Raw genomic sequence first — 18,399 nt, 5'->3', positions numbered from 1 at the left:
CACTGGTCTATAATTACCTGGGTCATTCTACTGCCCTTCTTGAACAAGGGCACATTTCTAATCTTCCAGTCCTCTGGTACCAAACCTGTAGACAATGATGACTCAAATATCAAAGCCAAAGGCTCTGCTATCTCCTCCCTAGCTTTCCCCGAGAATCCTCTGATAAATCCCATCTGGTCCACGGGGCTTGTCTACATTCACTCCTTCTAGAATTAATAACACCTGTCCGTAACTAATCTCAATCCTTTCTAGTCTAAAATCTCATACCTCATTCTTCTCCTGTACAATATTCTCCTTTTCCTGAGTGGAAACCAATGAAAAATGTTCATTTAGCACCTCTTCAATCTCCATAGGCTTCACACTCAATTTTCCACTTCTGTCTTTGATTGGCCCATTTTCTACCCTAATCATCTTTATTGCTCACATACCTGTAGAAAGCTTTAGGGTTCTCCTTTATTCTATTTGCTGAAGATTGCTCGTGTCTTCTCTTTGCTCTTCTTAACTCTCTCTTTAAATCCTTCCTAGCTGATCTGTAACTCTCCATTGCCTCATCTGAACCATCTTGCCTCATCAACACATAAGCCTCCTTCTTCTTCTTAATAAGAGATGCAATTTCTGTAGTAAACTACGGTTCCCTTACTTTATCACTTCCTCCCTGCCTGACAGAGACATACCTACCAAGGACACTCAATATCTGTTCCTTAAAACAGCTCCACATTTCCATTGTATGCATCCCCTGCATTTTGTTACTCCACTCTATGCATCCTAATTCTTGGCTAATCGCATTATAATTGCCCTTACCCCATCAATAACTCTTGATCTGTGGCATGTACCTATCCCTTTCCATCGGTAAACTAAGCGTAACTGAATTATGGTCACTCTCTGCAAAGTGCTCACCTACAATTAAATCAAACACCTGTGATCCAGTGTGGCCTCCCCTCTTGTAGGCCCTTTGACATACTGTGTCAGAAACCCTCCTGTACACATTAACTGGAAATGCTATAACTCTAGCACATCGAATGGATCAGTATTTGTCCAATGTTGGGGAAGTTAAAGTCCCCCATAATGACCACCCTGTTCCTTTCACTCCTACCCAGAATAATTTTGCTAATCCTCTCTTCCACCTCCCTAGAACTCTGCGGAGGCCTATAAAAATCTCCAAGCAGTGTGACCTCTCCTCTCCTGTTTCTAACCATTAGCCCACACTACCTCAGTAGACGAGTCCTCATCAAAAGTTCTCTCAGCCACTGTTATACTATCCTTGACTAACAAGGCCACACCTCCCCCTCTTTTACCGCCTTGCCTGTTCTTAATGAAAGATCTAAACCTTGGAACCTGCAACATCCATTCCTCACCCTGCTCTATCCATACTTCCGAAATGGCCACAACATCGAAATCCCAGGTATTTCAGATACTTCTGGCATTGTAGTAGACACACTTCAAACCACTTCACTGTCTGCCAGCACATTCCTGTGACCCTGAAATCCTGTCCCAGTCCTTCCTACTGTCATCCTCCTGTGCACTGCAACTACACCTCCAGTTCCCATCCCCCTGCTGAGCGAGTTTAAACCCACCTGAATAGCACCAGCAAGTTTCCCACCCAGGATATTAGTACCCCTTTGGTTCAAGTGAAGACCGTCCTGTTTGTACAAGTCCCACCTTCTCCAGAATGAGACCCAATTATCCAAGAACCTGAAACTATCCCTCCTGCACCATCGTTGCAGCCACGTGTTCAGCTGATATCTCTCCCTATTCCTTGCCTCGCTATCACGTGGCACTGGTAACAAACCAGAGATAACAACTCTGTTCATTCTAACACTCAGCTTCCACCCTAGCTCCCTGAAAACCTGCCTTACATTCCTATCCTTCTTTCTACCTATGTCATTGGTACCTTCATGGACAACGACTTGGGGCTGGTCACCCTCTCCCTTCAGGAACCCAAAGATACGATCCAAGACATCACAGACCCTGGCACTTGGGAGGCAACATACCAACCTACAGTCTCATTCGTACCCAACAAACCTTCTATCTGAGCCTCTAACTATTGAGTCCCCAGTGACTAACACTCTCCTCCTTTCCCTCCTTCTCTTCTGTTCAATAGGGACAGGCTCTGTGCCAGAGAACTGGCCCAGTGCATACCTCTGGTAAGTCATCCCCCTCAACAGTATTCAAAACGGTATACATGTTTTTCAGGGGAGCAACCACAAGAGATCCCTCCACTGACTGTATTTTCCCCCTTTGAACAGTCACCCAGATTTCTTTATGCCTAGGAGTAACTAGTTCCCTGTACCTCTTATCTATCACAGTCTCTGCCTCCCAAATGATCCGAAGTTCATCCAGCTTCCGTTCCAGTCCCCTAACATAGTCTTGGAGGAGCGAAAGTTGGTTGCACTTCCTGCAGATGTACTTGGATGGGACACTAATGGCGTCCCTCACCTCAAACTTCATGCAGGAGGAACATTGCCCTCCCTGCTAGTCCCCTTATTACAAAGTAAAAAAGAAGAGCCGCTTACCCGATATGTCCCTATTGACTACTGTCAATTGTTGAAAAAACCCATTTGGTCTATCTATATCCGTCTTTATTTGGCATGGTCTACATACAACTCTAGACCCACTTAATGTCGCTTTTAACTACCAAAAAGTCTAAAAACAAAATGAAACCAAATGGACCACTTGGCACTGACCTAGATACAGGAAACAACAATGGCAAACTCAGCCTGTCGACTCTGCAAAGGTTTACTTACTAACATTCAAGAGCTAGTACCAAAACTGGGAGAGTGATCTCACAGGCTAGTCAAGTAACAGCAAGACAATCAGCCTCATAAACTCAAATCTTAAACACCATGTTCCAGAAAATAACATCACAATCCCTCATTATGTTCTGTCTAACTGACTGGACACAGTAGTATGTAGACAGGAGGGAGTTGCCCTATGGGTCCTCAACGTTGACTTGAGACCACATGAAGTCTCATGGCGTCAGGTCAAACATGGACACATAAACCTCCTGATTATCACTTAACATCCCACCACAGTAGATGAATCAGTACTGCACCATGTTGAACACAGGGTGGCAAGAGCACAGAATATATTCTGGGTGCGGAACTTCAATGCCCATTATCAAAAGTAGTTTGACAGCACCACTCCTGACCAACACCTGCCAAAGTGTTGTGTGGCACTATCTCCATGTTAAATGGGATGGATTTTGAACAGTTGCAACAGCTGATTTGGGAATTTACAAAGAACTGTGGGCAATAGCAGCAGCATAATTATACAGTACTCCCAATACAATCTGCAACATCACGGTCCTGCAAATCTCCCATTCTACCATCAGCATCAGCGGAATCAACCCTGGTTCAATGAGCAACAATACTGGCGTCTACCCGACAATGTGGAAAATTGGCGAGATATGTTCTATACACAAAAAGGAGGATAAATCAATCCAGCCAATTACTGGCCCTCAGTGTTTTCTCGATCATCAATAAATTGAAGGAAAGGGGTAACAACAGTGCAATCAATGAGCACTTGTTTAGTAGTAACTTGCTCACCAACGTTCAGTTTGGGTTCCACTTTGGGGGTCACAGCTGCTGACCTCAAAACTGCTGATTATGAAGAGTCACATCAAACTCAAAATATTAACATTGTGTCTTTTTCCATAGATGCTGTCAAGTCCTGCTGAGCTTCTTCAGCTTCCCCTCCAAGGCACTCACCATCATTACTTGGAAGTGTTTGGACCTTCCTTCAGTGTTGCTGAGTCAAGATCCTGGAACTCACTTCCAAATAGTTGTGTCTGTAGTTACAACATATAAGCTGTAGCAATAGTTCCTTGAAAGTAGAATTGCAGGTAGTATGCTTTCTTTTATTGGTCAGAGTATAGGAGTTGTGAAGGGATGTTGCGACTGTGCAGGACAATGATTAGGCCACTTTTGGAATATTGTGTGCAATTCTGGTCTCCCTCCTAATGGAAGGATATTGTGAAACTTGAAAGGGTTCAGAAAACATTTATAAGGATGTTGCCAGGGTTAGAGGTTTTGAGCTATGGAGAGAGACTGAATAGGTTGGGCCTGTTTTCCTTGGAGCACCAGAGGCTCAGGGATGACATTATAGAGGTTTATAAAATCATGAGGGGCATGGATAGGGTAAATAGGCAAGTGTGGTGAGGAAGTCCAAATGTAGAGCACAGAGGTGAGAGGGGAAAGATTTAAAAGGGACCTAAGGGGCAAAACTTTCAAGCAGAGGGTGGTGTGTGTATAGAATGAGCTTACAGAGGAAGTGGTGCAGGCTGGCAACTTTAAAAGGCATTTCGATGGGGATACCAACTGGAAGGGTTTAGAGGAATAGGCGCCAAGTGCTGGCAAATGGGATTAAATTAGTTTAGGATATCTGGTCAGCATGGACGAGTTGGACCGAAGGATCTGTTTCCGTGCTGTACACCTCTATTACTCTATGACTCTCATTCGAAAAGCAGCAACAGAAAATGAGGTTTTGTTCTTCCAGCTTGCGCTGAGCTTCACTGGAGCATTGCAGGAAGCCTGAGACAGAGAAGTTGACCACGGAACAGGGTGGTGAGTTAAAGTGGCAGGTAACTGGAAGCTCAGGGTTTTTTTTGTGGGCAAAATGTAGATTTCTGTGAAGCAGTCACCCAGTCTCTGCTTGGCAACCCTGCAGCCCTCTGGACTCAATACTGAGTTCAACAATTTTAGGGCATGAACTCCCCCATGTCCTAGCCCCCTAATCCACACACTAGACTTTGTTATCACAGTCTGCCATTATACACTACCTATTGTTAGCCACTAACCGTCTCCATTAACCTATTCACCCTCCTAGCCAGATCGTTATCAACTCCTTTGTCTGTCCAACTGTTCTCTCTCTTTGGGCTCTATCCCTACCTATTGTTTCCTCCTTAGCCCCTTCCTCCCCCAGCCAATTCTCTGCTTATTAACCAACATTTAGCATCAGTTCTGAAGAAGGGTCACTGGAATTTGATTTCTCTCCACAGATGTTGCCAGACCTGCTGAGCTTTTCCAACAACTTCTGTTTTTGTTTATGTTACCCTGAAATTTGATATACTCTACAGTACTCCAAACCACTTATGCTTCTTCCTCTATCACCTACTTTTCTGTTTGTGGCCACTGAACTTGCTTAAATCTAACTAGAAACATTTCCAGGTTCTGATCTCCCAATTCTAGGTCCTTGCAAGATCTTTATCTCGAAGGTTAAATTGTAGAAGCTTGGGTTGTTTTTGTTTAAAACAAAAGGATATCAAGGAGAAATTTGATAGCAATGCACAGGTTCATGACAAGGTTAGATAAGCAAGACAAAAATAACATTGTTCCCATTAGTGGACGGCACAAGGACTAGTAGTGCTAGGTTAAAGATTATGACTGACCAATACAGAGTGAGTGAGAAAGAACATTTTATGCATTGTGTGATAATGATCTGGAACTCACTGTTTCTAAGGATACCAGTAACAGAGCTGATGTACGATTTCAAAATAAAAATTGGATGGGCACTTGACAGAAACAAACTATAGATCCATGGAGACAGAGGCTGGGATTGAGACTGATTGAACTACTCAATAAAGGAGCTGATGTACGATTTCAAAATAAAAATTGGATGGGCACTTGACAGAAACAAACTATAGATCCATGGAGACAGAGGCTGGGATTGAGACTGATTGAACTACTCAATAAGGAGCTGCCATGAACACGATGCGAAATATGATCTTCTGTGCTGTAATGACTCTAAGAGTAACCAAAATCTGTAGAATATCAATTCTAGCACAGGAAGCAAGGTATGATTGCTGGAAGCTAGTTGCAGCACCAGAGCAAACCTATCATTAATTGCTTGGACTCAAAACATTACCTGTGTTTCTCTATAGATAGATGCTACCACATTTGCTGAGTTTCCCTGGCATTTTGTTTTTATTAGAAGTACGAATTTTGTAAATTTAAATTAGATAACCTCTCATTCTTCAAAACTCTCAGAAATACAGACCCAGTTTTCTCAATATTTTTAGAAACATGGAAATAGGAGCATGAATACACATTTCAATCCTTTGAGTCTGTGCTGCAATTCAATATGATCATGGCTGATCATCCAACACAGAACCTGGTGTCGCACTCTCTCTATACCCTTTAGATCCAAGAACAAGTATAATTCCTTCTTGAAAACATTCAATGTTTTGGCCTCAACCATTTTCTATGGCAGAGAATTCTACAGACTCTCTTTGGGTGAAGAAATTTCTCCTCATCTCAGTCCTAAATGGCTTATCCTCTAGCCTTAAACTGTGACCCTGGGTTCTGGACTGCCCATCACCTTGAACATTTTTCCTGCACTTATTTTATCTAGAGTGCTACAGCGGGTGCACAGAGAGGGGAGCCGGAAGGCAAGCGGAGACCAGTTTAAATTAACGTTTTTCTTTTCGCAGTCTGTGTTTTTTTTTCAACTTGGAGGGGGAACCCGGAAGTCGTCAACAGAGGCTTCTGGGAAGGTAAGAAGTTTGAGTGGAGAAGGAACCCGAGACACTACACGTGTAGTGTCTCCCATCCCCGCTCCTCCTCTAATCTTAAAAAAAAAGGACTCAGTCGGCTGAACAGGTAAGCTACTTAGTGTTCTTGTTTTGGAGACTAAGTGTAGAGTTATGGCAGCGCAGGCAGTGGAATGTTCCTCCTGCATAATGTTTGAGGTAGGGGTGACCACCGATGCTCCTGCCGACTTCACCTGCACGAATTGCAGCCAGCTCCAGCTCCTCACAGACCGCGTTAGGGAACTGGAGCTGGAGTTGGATGAACTGAGGATTAATCGAGAGGCTGAGAGGGTGATAGATAGAAGCTACAGGGATATAGTTATGCCAGAGAACAGAGGTAGCTGGGTAACAGTTAAAGGTGGAAAGGGGAGGAAGCAGGCAGTGCAGGGATCCCCTGTGGTTGTTCCCCTCAACAATAAGTATACCGCTTTGGATACTTTTGGGGGGTGGGAAAATGGCCTAGCAGGGGAAAGCTGCAGTGACCGGGTCTCTGGCACGAGGTCCAGCTCCGAGACCCAGAAGGGAAAGGGTGAGAGGAGGAAAGCGCTAGTTATAGGAGACTCTATAGTTAGAGGGACAGACAGGCAGTTCTGTGGACATGGGCGAGACTCTCGGATGGTTTGCTACCTCCTGGGTGCCAGGGTCTGAGACATTTCGGACCGTGTCTTCAGAATCCTTAATGGGGAGGGTGTGCAGCCAGAGGTCGTGGTGCACATTGGCACCAACGACATAGATAGGAAGAGGGGTGGGGAGGTCATTCAGGAGCTCGGAGTTAGGCTGGAAGCTAAAAGCTAGGACAGACAGAGTCGTCATCTCTGAGTTGTTGCTGGTGCCACGTGACAGTGAGGCAAGGAATAGGGAGAGAGTGCAGTTGAACACGTGGCTGCAAGGATGGTGTAGGAGGGAGGGCTTCAGGTATTTGGACAATTGGACTGCATTCTGGGGAAGGTGCAGTCTGTACAAAGAGGACGGGTTGCACCTGAACCAGAAGGGCACCAATATCCTGGGAGGTAGGTTTGCTAGCACTCTTCGGGGGGGTTGGGGGGGGGGAGGTTTAAACTAATTTGGCAGGGGGATGGGATCTGGACTTGTAGTCCAGCAAGTAGGTTAGCTGTTTTTCAGGATGTTCAAGAATGTAGGGAGGCCATGGAGAAGGCAGCACTGACAGAGAATACTTGCGGACACAGAGATGGGCTCAAGTGTGTATATTTCAACGCAAGGAGTATCAGAAATAAGGTGGATTAACTTAAGGCATGGATCGGTACTTGGGACTACGATGTTATGGCCATCACGGAAACGTGAATACAAGAGGAACAGGAATGGTTGTTGGTGGTTCCTGGTTACAGATGTTTCAGTAAGATTGGGGGTGGTGGTGGTGGTGGTAAAAAGGAGGGGGGAATGGCATTGCTACTTAGAAATGGTATAACGGCTGCAGAAAGGCAATTCGAGGGAGATCTGCCTTTGAAGGTAGTATGGGCTGAAGTCAGAAATAGGAAAGGAGCAGTCACCTTGTTGGGTGTTTACTATAGGCCCCCCAATAGCAGCAGAAATGTGGAGAAACAGATTGGGAATCAGATTTTAGAAAGGTGCAGAAGCCACAGGGTAGTAGTCATGGCGATTTCAACTTCCCAAATATTGATTGGAATCTCTTTAGATCAAGTAGATTGGACGGGGTGGTGTTTGTGCAGTGTGTCCAGGAAGCTTTTCTAACTCAGTATGTAGATTGTCCGACCAGAGGGGAGGCCATATTGGATTTGGTACTTGGTAACGAACCGGGACAAGTGATGGGCTTGTTCGTGGGTGAGCATTTTGGTGATGGTGACCACAATTCTGTGACTTTCACCTTGGTTATGGAGAGAGATAGGTGCGTGCAACAGGGCAGGTTTTACAATTGGGGGGAAGGGTAAATATGATGCTGCAAGACAGGATCTGAGGAGCATAAATTGGGAGCATAGGCTGTCAGGGAAGGATGTCGCTGAAATGTGGAACTTTTTCAAGGAACAGATACGACGTGTCCTTGATATGTATGGACCTGTCAGGTAGGAAAGAGATGGTCGTGTGAGGGAACCTTGGTTGACGAGGGAGGTTGAATGTTTTGTAAGGAGGAAGAAGGAGGGTTACATAAGGTTGAGGAAACAAGATTCAGACGAGCGTTGGAGGGATGTAGGATAGCCAGGAGGGAGCTGAAGAAAGGGATTAGGAGAGCTAAGAAAGGGCATGAAAAATCTTTGGCGGGTAGGATCAAGGATAACCCCAAGGCCTTTTATGTGTATGTGAAAACATGAGAATGATGAGAACAAGGGTAGGTCCGATCAAGGACAGTAGTGGGAGACTGTGTATTGAGTCAGAAGAGATAGGAGAAGTCTTGAGTGAGTACTTTTCTTCAGTATTTACAAATGAGAGGGACCATATTGTTGAAGAGGAGAGTATGAAACGGACTGGTAAGCTAGAGGAGATACTTGTTAGGAAGGAAGATGTGTTGGGCATTTTGAAAAACTTGAGGAAAGACAAGTTTTATATCCTAGGATTATGTGGGAAACAAGAGAGGAAATTGCAGAACCGTTGGCAATGATCTTTTTGTCTTCACTGTCAATGGGGGGTTGTGCCAGGGGACTAGAGAGTGGCGAATGTTGTGCCCCTGTTCAAAAAAGGGAATAGGGATAACCCCGGAAATTACAGGCCATTTAGTCTTACTTCGGTGGTAGGCAAAGTAATGGAAAGGGTACTGAGGGATAGGATTTATGAGTATCTGGAAAGACACTGCTTGATTACGGACAGCTAGCATGGATTTGTGAGGGGTAGGTCTTGCCTTACAAGTCTTATTGAATTCTTTAAGGAGGTGACCAAGCATGTGGATGAGGGTAAGCAGTGGATGTAGTGTACATGATTTTAGTTAGGCATTTGATAAGGTTCCCCATGGTAGGCTTATGCGGAAAGTCAGGAGGCATGGAATAGTGGGAAGTTTGGCCAGTTGGATAGAGAACTGGCTAACCGATTGAAGTCAGAGAGTGGTGGTAGATGGTAAATATTCAGCCTGGAGCCCAATTACAAGTGGAGTTCCGCAGGGATCAGTTCTGGCTCCTCTGCTGTTTGTAATTTTTATTAATGACTTGGAAGAGGAAGTCAAAGGGTGGGTCAGTAAATTTGCAGTTGACATGAAGATTGGTGGAGTTGTGGATAGTGAGGAGGGCTGTTGTCGGCTGCAAAGGGACTTAGATATGATGCAGAGCCGAGCTGAGGAGTGGCAGATGGAGTTCAACCCTGTCAAGTGTGAGGTTGTCCATTTTGGAAGGACAAATAAGAATGCGGAATGCAGGGTTAACGGTAGGGTTCTTAGTAAGGTGGAGGAGCAGAGGGATCTTGGGGCCTATGTTCATAGATCTTTGAAAGTTGCTACTCAGGTGGATAGAGCTTGTAAGAAGGACTATGGTGTATTAGCATTCATTAGCAGAGGGATTGAATTCAAGAGTCGTGAGGTGATGTTGCAGCTGTATAGGACCTTCGTAAGGCCACATTTGGAGTACTATGTGCAGTTCTGGTCACCTCATTTTAGGAAAGAAGTGGAAGCTTTGGAGAGAGTGCAGAGGAGATTTACCAGGATGTTGCCTGGAATGGAGAATAGGTCGTACAAAGATAGATTGAGAGTGGTAGGCCTTTTCTCATTGGAACGGTGAAGGATGAGGGGTGACTTGATAGAGGTTTATAAGATGATCAGGGGAATAGATAGAGTAGACAATCAGAGACTTTTTCCCCGGGTACAACAGAGTGTTACAAGGGGACATAAATTTAAGGTGAAGGGTGGAAGGTATAGGGGGGTGATGTCAGGGGTAGGCTCTTTACCTAGAGAGTGGTGGGGGCATGGAATGTGCTGCCTGTGGGAGTGGCAAAGTCAGAATTATTGGTGACCTTTAAGCAGCAATTGGATAAGTACATGGATAGGTGCTTAAGCTAGGACAAACGTTTGGCACAACATCGTGGGCCGAAGGGTCTGTTCTATGCTGTATTGTTCTATGTTCTATGTACGTGTTAGAATTTTAGAACTTTCTTTGAGTTTCCTCATTCTTCTAAACTTCAGTGAATACAGTCCTAACTGATCAGGTATCTCTTCAATCATCAATCTTGCCATTCCAGGAATCACCATGGCAAACTTTGGCTGCATTTTTTCTATAGCCAGAATAACCTTCTTCAGGTAAGGAGGTTAAAACTGCACACAATATTCAAGGTATAGCCTCACCAAGGCCCTGTACAAATGCAGCAAGATATTCCTGCTCCTGTACTTTAATCCTCCTGCTATGGATCTCTTTGGATCATAGAACAGAACAGCACAGTACTGGTCCTTCAGCAATCAATGTGTGCCGGCCTTTCATCCTACTCTAAGATCGGACTAACCTACATACCCTTCATTGCACTATCTTCCATATGCCTATCCAAGAGTCGCTTAAATGGTCCTAATGTATCTGACTCCACTATCACTGCTGGCAGTGCCTTCTACGCACCCACCACTCCCTGAGTAAAGAACCTGTCTTCCTTAAACCTTCCTCCACTCACCTTAAAATTATGCCTCCTTGTGATAGCCATTTCCGCCATGGGAAAGTCTTTGGCCACCCATTCTATCTATGCCTCTCAGCATCTTGTACATCTCTATCAAGTCACCTGTCATCCTTCTTCGCTCCAATGTTTTAAAAGCCCTAGCCCCCTCAACCTTTCTTCATAAGACATGCCCTCCAGTCCAGGCAGCATCCTGGTAAATCTCCTGTGCACCCTGTCTAAAACTTGCACATCCTTCCTATAATGAGGTGACCAGAACTGGACACAATATTCCAAGTGTGGGCTAACCAGGGCTCTACAGAGCTGCAGCATAACGTCACAACTCAAACTTAATCCCTGCTAATGAAAGCCAACAGATCACATGCTCTCTTGACAATTCTATCAATTTGAATAGCAACTTTGAGGGATCTATAGCCATGCAATCCAAGATCCCTCTGTTCCTCCAAGTTGCCAAGAATCCTGCTTTTAGCCCTGTATTCTGCATTCAAATTCGACCTTCCAAAATGAATCACTTCACACTTTGAACTCCATCTGCCAATTATCAGCCCTGTTCTGCATCCTGTCAATGTCTCGTTGCAACCTACAACATCCTCCACACTATCCACAACTCCACCAACCTCCGTGTCATCAGTAAATTTACTAACCCCCACCGTTCCACTTCCTCATCCAAATCATTTATAAAAATCACAAAGAGCAGAGGTCCCAGAATCGATCCTAGCGGAACAGCACTGGTCAACAAGCTCCAGGCTGAATACTTTCCATCTAGCACCAGCCTCTGTCTTCTGTTGGTCAGCCAATTCTGTATCCAGACAGTCAAATTTCCCTGTATCCCATGCCTCCTTACTTCCGAATATACGTATCATGGGCAACCCTATCAAATGTCTTGCTAAAATCCATGTATACCACATCCACAGCTCTAGCTTCAACAATTTGATTTGTCACCACCTCAAAGAATTCAGTAAGGTTTATAAGGCATGACCTGTCTCTCACAAATCCATGCTGCCTATCGCTAATCAAACTATGGCTTTCCAAGTAATCATAAATACTGTCTCTCAGAATCGTCTCCAATACTTTACACACCACAGACAAGAAACTGACTGGTCTGTAATTCCCAGGATTATCCCTAATCCCTTTCTTGAATAAGGGATTAATATTTGCCACCCTCTAATCATCTGGCACTACTCCAGTGGACAGTGAGAATGCAAAAATCATTGCCAAAGTGTAGCAATCTCTTCCCTTGCTTCCTGTAGTAATCTCGGGTATATCTCATCTGGCCCAGGGGATTTATCTGTCCATATGATTTTCAAAATTTTCAGGACATCTTTTTTAATGTCAACCTATTCAAGCATATCAGTCAGTTTTATGCTGTCCTCAGAAACATGAAGGTCTTTCTCAGTAGTGAATACTGAAACAAAGTATTCATTAAGGACCTCCCCTACCTCTTCTGATCACAGGGGTTAAGTTCCCTCCACTATCACTGATTGGCCCTACCCTTACTCTGGCCTTCCTCTTGCTCTTCATGCAAGTGTAGAATGTTTCGGGTTTCCTTGATCCGACCTGCTAAAGCTTTGTCATGCTGACTAAGTCCATCCTTCAGTTCCTTCCTGGCTACCTTGTAACCTCTACAGTTCTGTTGTGCATTTGCCCGGAGAATATCTGTTCCCAATTTAGGTGCCCAAGTTCCTGCCAAATAGCATTGTAATTTCCCCCTCCGCCAATTAAATACTTTCCCATTCCTTCTACTCCTATCCCTCTCCAAGTGTATAATAAAGGTCCAGGAGTTGTGATCACTATACTGAAATGCTCTCCCACCTAGAGATCTGACACCTGGACATTTGCACTTGCAACATCTCACCATTTAAGAAATATTCTACCTTTTCATTTTCTTTGCCAAAGGAAATTTCTTGCACTATTTGCTTATGCTGATTTGCATTATATCCATTTGCCTTTTTCTAGCCTATTCATTTAACCCATCTAAGTCCTTTTGAAGGCTCCTTGTACCTTCTCAGAACTTACAGTTCCAGTCCAGTTAGGGGTCCTCAACAAATTTGGAAATACAACAATTAGTACCCATATCCAAATCATTCATATAACTTATAAACAGTTGCAACCTAGCACTAACTTGTGGTATCCCACTAGTAACAGCCTACCAGGTTGAGAATGATCCCTTAATTCCTACACTCTGCTCTCTTTTTTTTAACCCATTCATAGTCCTTGCTAGTCTATTCTCCCTCAATCCCACATGCTCTAATTTTATTCACTAGCCTCCTGTGACCTTATCAATAGACATTTGAAAATCAAAATACATAACATCCACTCGGTTCTCCTCGGTCATTGCTATAAGTAAAATCCTGGTTGTCATTCAGTATTGTTTGTGAATAGGTTATAGAAAGTCATTTGTTTGGAGAACATCTTACATTCAGACTAACAATTTGATAGAAAGTAATTGCCTTCTTATACTAAAGAAATCAGTGGAATGTTCACCACTAAAATTCTTTACATTTATGTCAGCAGAACAGATCAGAACATGGCAATTAGGTCAAAAAATGCATCATTACTTTCAAAATGAAAAATATACTGAGAAATTAGAATAAATTATTCAATCTACAAAATTTTCAATGTAGTTGATTTTCCCTAATTTTATAATAAAACTACATTGAATGGCATAATTATAACTTTTCTCTAATCATCTCTTGTTGAACCGTACACAATTAGTATCAATGGCCGTTTAAAGCAGGATGAAACATTACAAACATGATAATGATCTAGTAATGATATTCTTACCCAATGGTTGAATGCCTGGGGGAAGGTGGGGTGGTGGAGGCACCCCAGGGTGAAGTGGCTGCATGCTGCCCAAGCTGGCCATGCCATCAACTGGGCCTTGTAATGGTGGCATGCCCTGTGGGTAGCCACCTATCATGCCTTAAAGGATAACAACAAATTTCAAACATGCATCAAGGATGTCAATACCATGCAACACAGTCTGCATCAGTGTTCCCTCTAAATTAGCTGTGGCATTTTTAAAGAAAAGCTCTCTCTTACATGGGTAATTTTGGATTGATAATTTGTAATGCACACATAAAGGAAATGTTATTATTGAATTTATGATTGGTTTCTCCAGTCATTAACAAGTTGATTTGTTTTTTAATCCACTTGAATACTTAGAGGGAACCTTGGTCTGCATAATGAGGCATGCACTACAAACTAATGGATGAGGAAATCTATAACTACTTGAAGGAATGGATATTATTAGTACGTGATAATGAAATAACACAAACAATAATGAAATTATACACATTTTACCAACTATGTGAATAGTAATAAAATGTGTCTGCTCAAATCTCTACACATTGTCTAATTCGAAAATCTAATTTATGACTGAAAAGTCAGCTTTACCTACCTTCGGTAGGGTCTTCTCCATTCTCTGAATATTATCCATCACATACCAAAGTCCTGTCATCCAATGAGGGGAAAAACACAGGGACATTGTCCCTTTAACACATTTTCAGTGTATAATTAAGGTAAGCCACATGATTCATCCTCTTTCCCCTCTATAAATTCACCCAAAAAGCCAAGCAGTAAAGCATGCATGTATGAAATTAAATCATACAACTTGGTTTAAAAGATATATTCAGGTTGGAGGTCAGTGAAGAGCCTGGTATGTGGAGGATAACACCATTCAAAGGAGGAGGACAGTGCCCACTGAAGGTAGTGACCTGAGCTTTTTTTACCTCAGTTATTTTCCACATACTGTAGGACAGTCCTCTTAGCTGCAAGAGGAGATTGATGTAACCTTTGGTCTGGTTAAGTAACCCGAAATAAGGATTGGCTCCCTAATTATGTAGCCTATTTAGCTTGCAAATCTAAACATTAACGTTGGATTTATTCAAACTAAATCTGTTAGATGTTTAGGATTTAACCTTGGACTTAACTAAAATATTCACACAGAATAACTGCAAATAACCTGATCATCCCTTTGCTTTAGAACACACAAATAATTCTTGAATTGTGGAAACGTTCTCTTATCCAATAGGTACTATTAAGAGCTCTTTTAGCATGAATGCCAAAACTTGTTTGACATTTGAAGTTGAAAAATGGATGGCATCTTGAAACTTTAAATAGAAAAAAAGAGTAACGTGAAAAAATCCCACAAGTTAGAGTTATACAGCATTTAACCTTGAGCTCATCAAGTCTATGCCAACCAACAAGTTCTCATATCAAAATCAACAAAATTTGAAAAAAACATATAACGTTCACTCATGCTTCTTGGAGGCATCAAAGAAATATCAATATGGTTATTTACAAGTCCAAACTTGTAGTCAAAGAAAATCATCCTTCCAAAACTACGCACATTAATTTCTGCACAAAAAGGTTCAAATTAGGATTGAAGCTTGGATTGATTAAAATAATCAATTTTCCAAAGTTGTGTTCTTAATGGAGATTCTTGGTGATGGTTTCCCAGCAACATATTGCTGTTATTTCATTGTTGTAAGGTCAGTACATTGGATTGCCTTCCTAACAGTACTGAGGGAATGCCTTTACAATAAGAATGGTAGCGATTTCAAAAGAAGGCTACTAACATTTTCTGAAGGTCAATTATATATGGACAACAAATACTGGTCTTGCTAGTGATGTCTCTTTCCTCAGACTGTATTCAATTATATTTTCAATACAGACGATGTACACTTCGATCAAACTATGAACTGAACTGTTGTAAATATTCTGAAGATTGTTACGTTTCAAATGGTTCAGTTTTGTTTCAAATATTGTAGTGGTGTCAATTTTGTGTCTACATAAATATTTGACTAATTTTTCTTAAATATTTTTACTGAAACATAATAGTTATTACAAAGAATGTGGGCAAACTTTGTGCCTAGGTGCAGAAATGCATTTTGGTGTGTGAATTATTACACTTAATCTTCTGAGGAGGAACTCTGATTTTCCTCTGCATTCCAAACCCCAAACCATTTTCCAGTGGTATTTTTGTGGGTATAGAATTTCTAGATACAAAATGGATACCACCCTGGCCGAGGTTCAGTTGCCTATTTTAAAATGGAGGACATGGATTGGATTTCTTCCCTCTCAGTATTTTCATCTGAAGATGTAGGGTTTTGCCAAGTTTGAGAATTTTTCAAGAAAATGGAAAACTAGCTGAGGAATTGGAAACATTATTACATCTTTAAATGTTGCAATTAGCTGTTGTAGTGTAGTGCAGATGAGATTTTAATGCCAGAATTCATCTTAGGGATCTGTCCTTTATCAGTATGTTGATCCTTCCATTTCTCAGCATTATGTCCATAACTATAACCTTCTAATGGAGAAAGTACCATAATGCAGAGAAAAAAATATAAAAATACGTCTTCTAATGTAATTTTTCTTGTCTGGCTGATTTTTAAAATAACTTGTTAGAACATAGAACAGCACAGCACAATACAGGCCCTTTAGCCCTCGATATTGTGCTGGTCTTCTATCCTAGTCTAAGATCAGACTAGCACATGTACTCTTCATTGTACTAACTTTCACATGCCTATCCAAGAGTTGCTTAAATGTCCCTAATGTGTCTGACTCTACTACCACTGCTGGCAGTGAATTCCACACACACACCACTCGGAGTAAAGAACCGAACTCTGACATCTCCCTTAAACCTTCCTTCACTCACCTTAAAATGATTTCCCTTGTGATAGCCATTTCAGCTGGATTAGATCCAATGAAAAAAAGCCCTAGCTCCCTCAACCTCTCTTCATAAGACAAGCCTTCCAGTCCAGGCAGCATCCTGGTAAATCTCTTCTGCACCCTCTCTAAAGCTTCCACATCCTTCCTATAATGAAGCGACCAGAACTGAACACAATATTCCTAGTGTGGTCTAACCAGGAATCTATAGAGCTGCAGCATAACCTCGCAGCTCTTAAGTGCAATCCCCCTGACAATGAAAGCCAACACACCATATGCCTTCTTAACCACCTTATCAACCTGAGAGGCAAATTTGAGGGATCTATGGACGTGGACTCCAAGATCCCTCTGTTCCTCCACACTGCTAAGAATCCTTCCTTTAATCCTGTATTCTGCATTCAAATTCGACTTTCCAAAGTGAATCACTTCACACTTTCCAGGTTGAACTCCATCTGCTACTTATCAGTGCAGTTCTGCATCCTGTCAATGTCTCATTGCAACCTACAACAGCCCTCCACACCATCCACAAGACCACCAACCTTCGTGTCATCAGCAAACGTAATAACCCATCTCCCACTTCCTCATCCTAGTCATTTATAAAACAAAATCACAGAGTAGAGGTCCCATAACTGATCCCCGCAGAACACCACTGGTCACCGAGCTCCAGGCTGAATACTTTCCATCCACCATCAGCCTCTGTCTTCTATGGGTCAGCCAATTCTGTATCCAGACAGCCAAATTTCCCCATATCCCATGCCTCCTTATTTTCTGAATGAGCCTACCATGGAGAACCTTATCAAATAGCTTGCTAAAATCCATGTATACCACCTGCACTGCTCTACCTTCAATGTGTTTTGTCACCACTTCAAAGAATTCAGTAAGGTTTGTGAGGTCTGGCCTGATCTCACAAAGCTATGCTTACTATCTCTAATCAAATTATGGTTTTCCAAGTAATCATAAATCCTGTCTCTCAGAATCCTCTCCAATACTTTGTTGATGAAGGGAGAAAAAAATAATTCTGAACCTGGTCACCCTCTACTGATTGATAGACAATGTAGTGAAATGGAAATTGTCATCTGTTCAGTCAATGGAGCTAGAATTTTTTGTTATGACAGATGCTATGTTTTGAATGTTTGGCTTGGTTTTCAAAAGCTTCACTCAACATGTGGTTTGAAAACTACTGAAAGTTTAATGAGCTTGTAATAACAAAGTGTGTAATTTGATGTGCTTTCTTGCCTGGTTACAAACCTAATTGGCACTTAAAGGATTATACTTTTCCTTTAGATTAGATTAGATTAGATTTACAGTATGTTTTGTCCATGATATTGCGTTTGCTTTCAGCGTTTTCTTAGATTGTTAAAAGTTTTGTGTTTTTAATTATTTAAAAATAACCTCCATTATTATTGCATGGCTTCTGAGAAACATATATATTGTATACTTATAAATGACTGTGGGAGAAACATATCGCATGGGAGAGCAGAGATGATTGGAAAGGTTAAGGTAATTCTAGCATAGAGGGGGCATGGGGTACCATAGGTGATCTGGGTGCACAGAAGAGTGGTAGAATGGCACGGATTATCTGAAATTGTATAGCTCGCAAACAGTGGGGTTAGCAGGAGATGAAGGGTGGGATTTGGGTGGAGGGGGGGACACTT

The 18,399-nt window shown here is 42.4% G+C and overlaps 1 protein-coding gene across 7 annotated transcripts in view; it reads right to left on the bottom strand.

Moving 5' to 3' along the window:
* pbrm1 (polybromo 1) overlaps positions 1 to 18,399 on the bottom strand; it is a 98,619-nt gene that overhangs the window by 7,175 nt on the left and 73,045 nt on the right. For 6 of the 7 annotated variants that reach the window (XM_060835466.1, XM_060835472.1, XM_060835467.1 and 3 more), the window contains one exon: positions 13,859 to 13,996. The exons of the other annotated variant lie outside the window; for it this stretch is intronic. In XM_060835466.1, the coding sequence (XP_060691449.1) occupies positions 13,859 to 13,996 (138 nt within the window). The remainder of the gene's footprint in view (positions 1 to 13,858; positions 13,997 to 18,399) is intronic. 7 annotated transcript variants of the gene reach the window in all.

The sequence above is a fragment of the Hemiscyllium ocellatum genome, chromosome 14 (genome assembly GCF_020745735.1).
Source record: "Hemiscyllium ocellatum isolate sHemOce1 chromosome 14, sHemOce1.pat.X.cur, whole genome shotgun sequence".
NCBI classification, from domain to species: domain Eukaryota; kingdom Metazoa; phylum Chordata; class Chondrichthyes; order Orectolobiformes; family Hemiscylliidae; genus Hemiscyllium; species Hemiscyllium ocellatum.
This window is presented reverse-complemented; position numbering and strand designations above follow the sequence as displayed.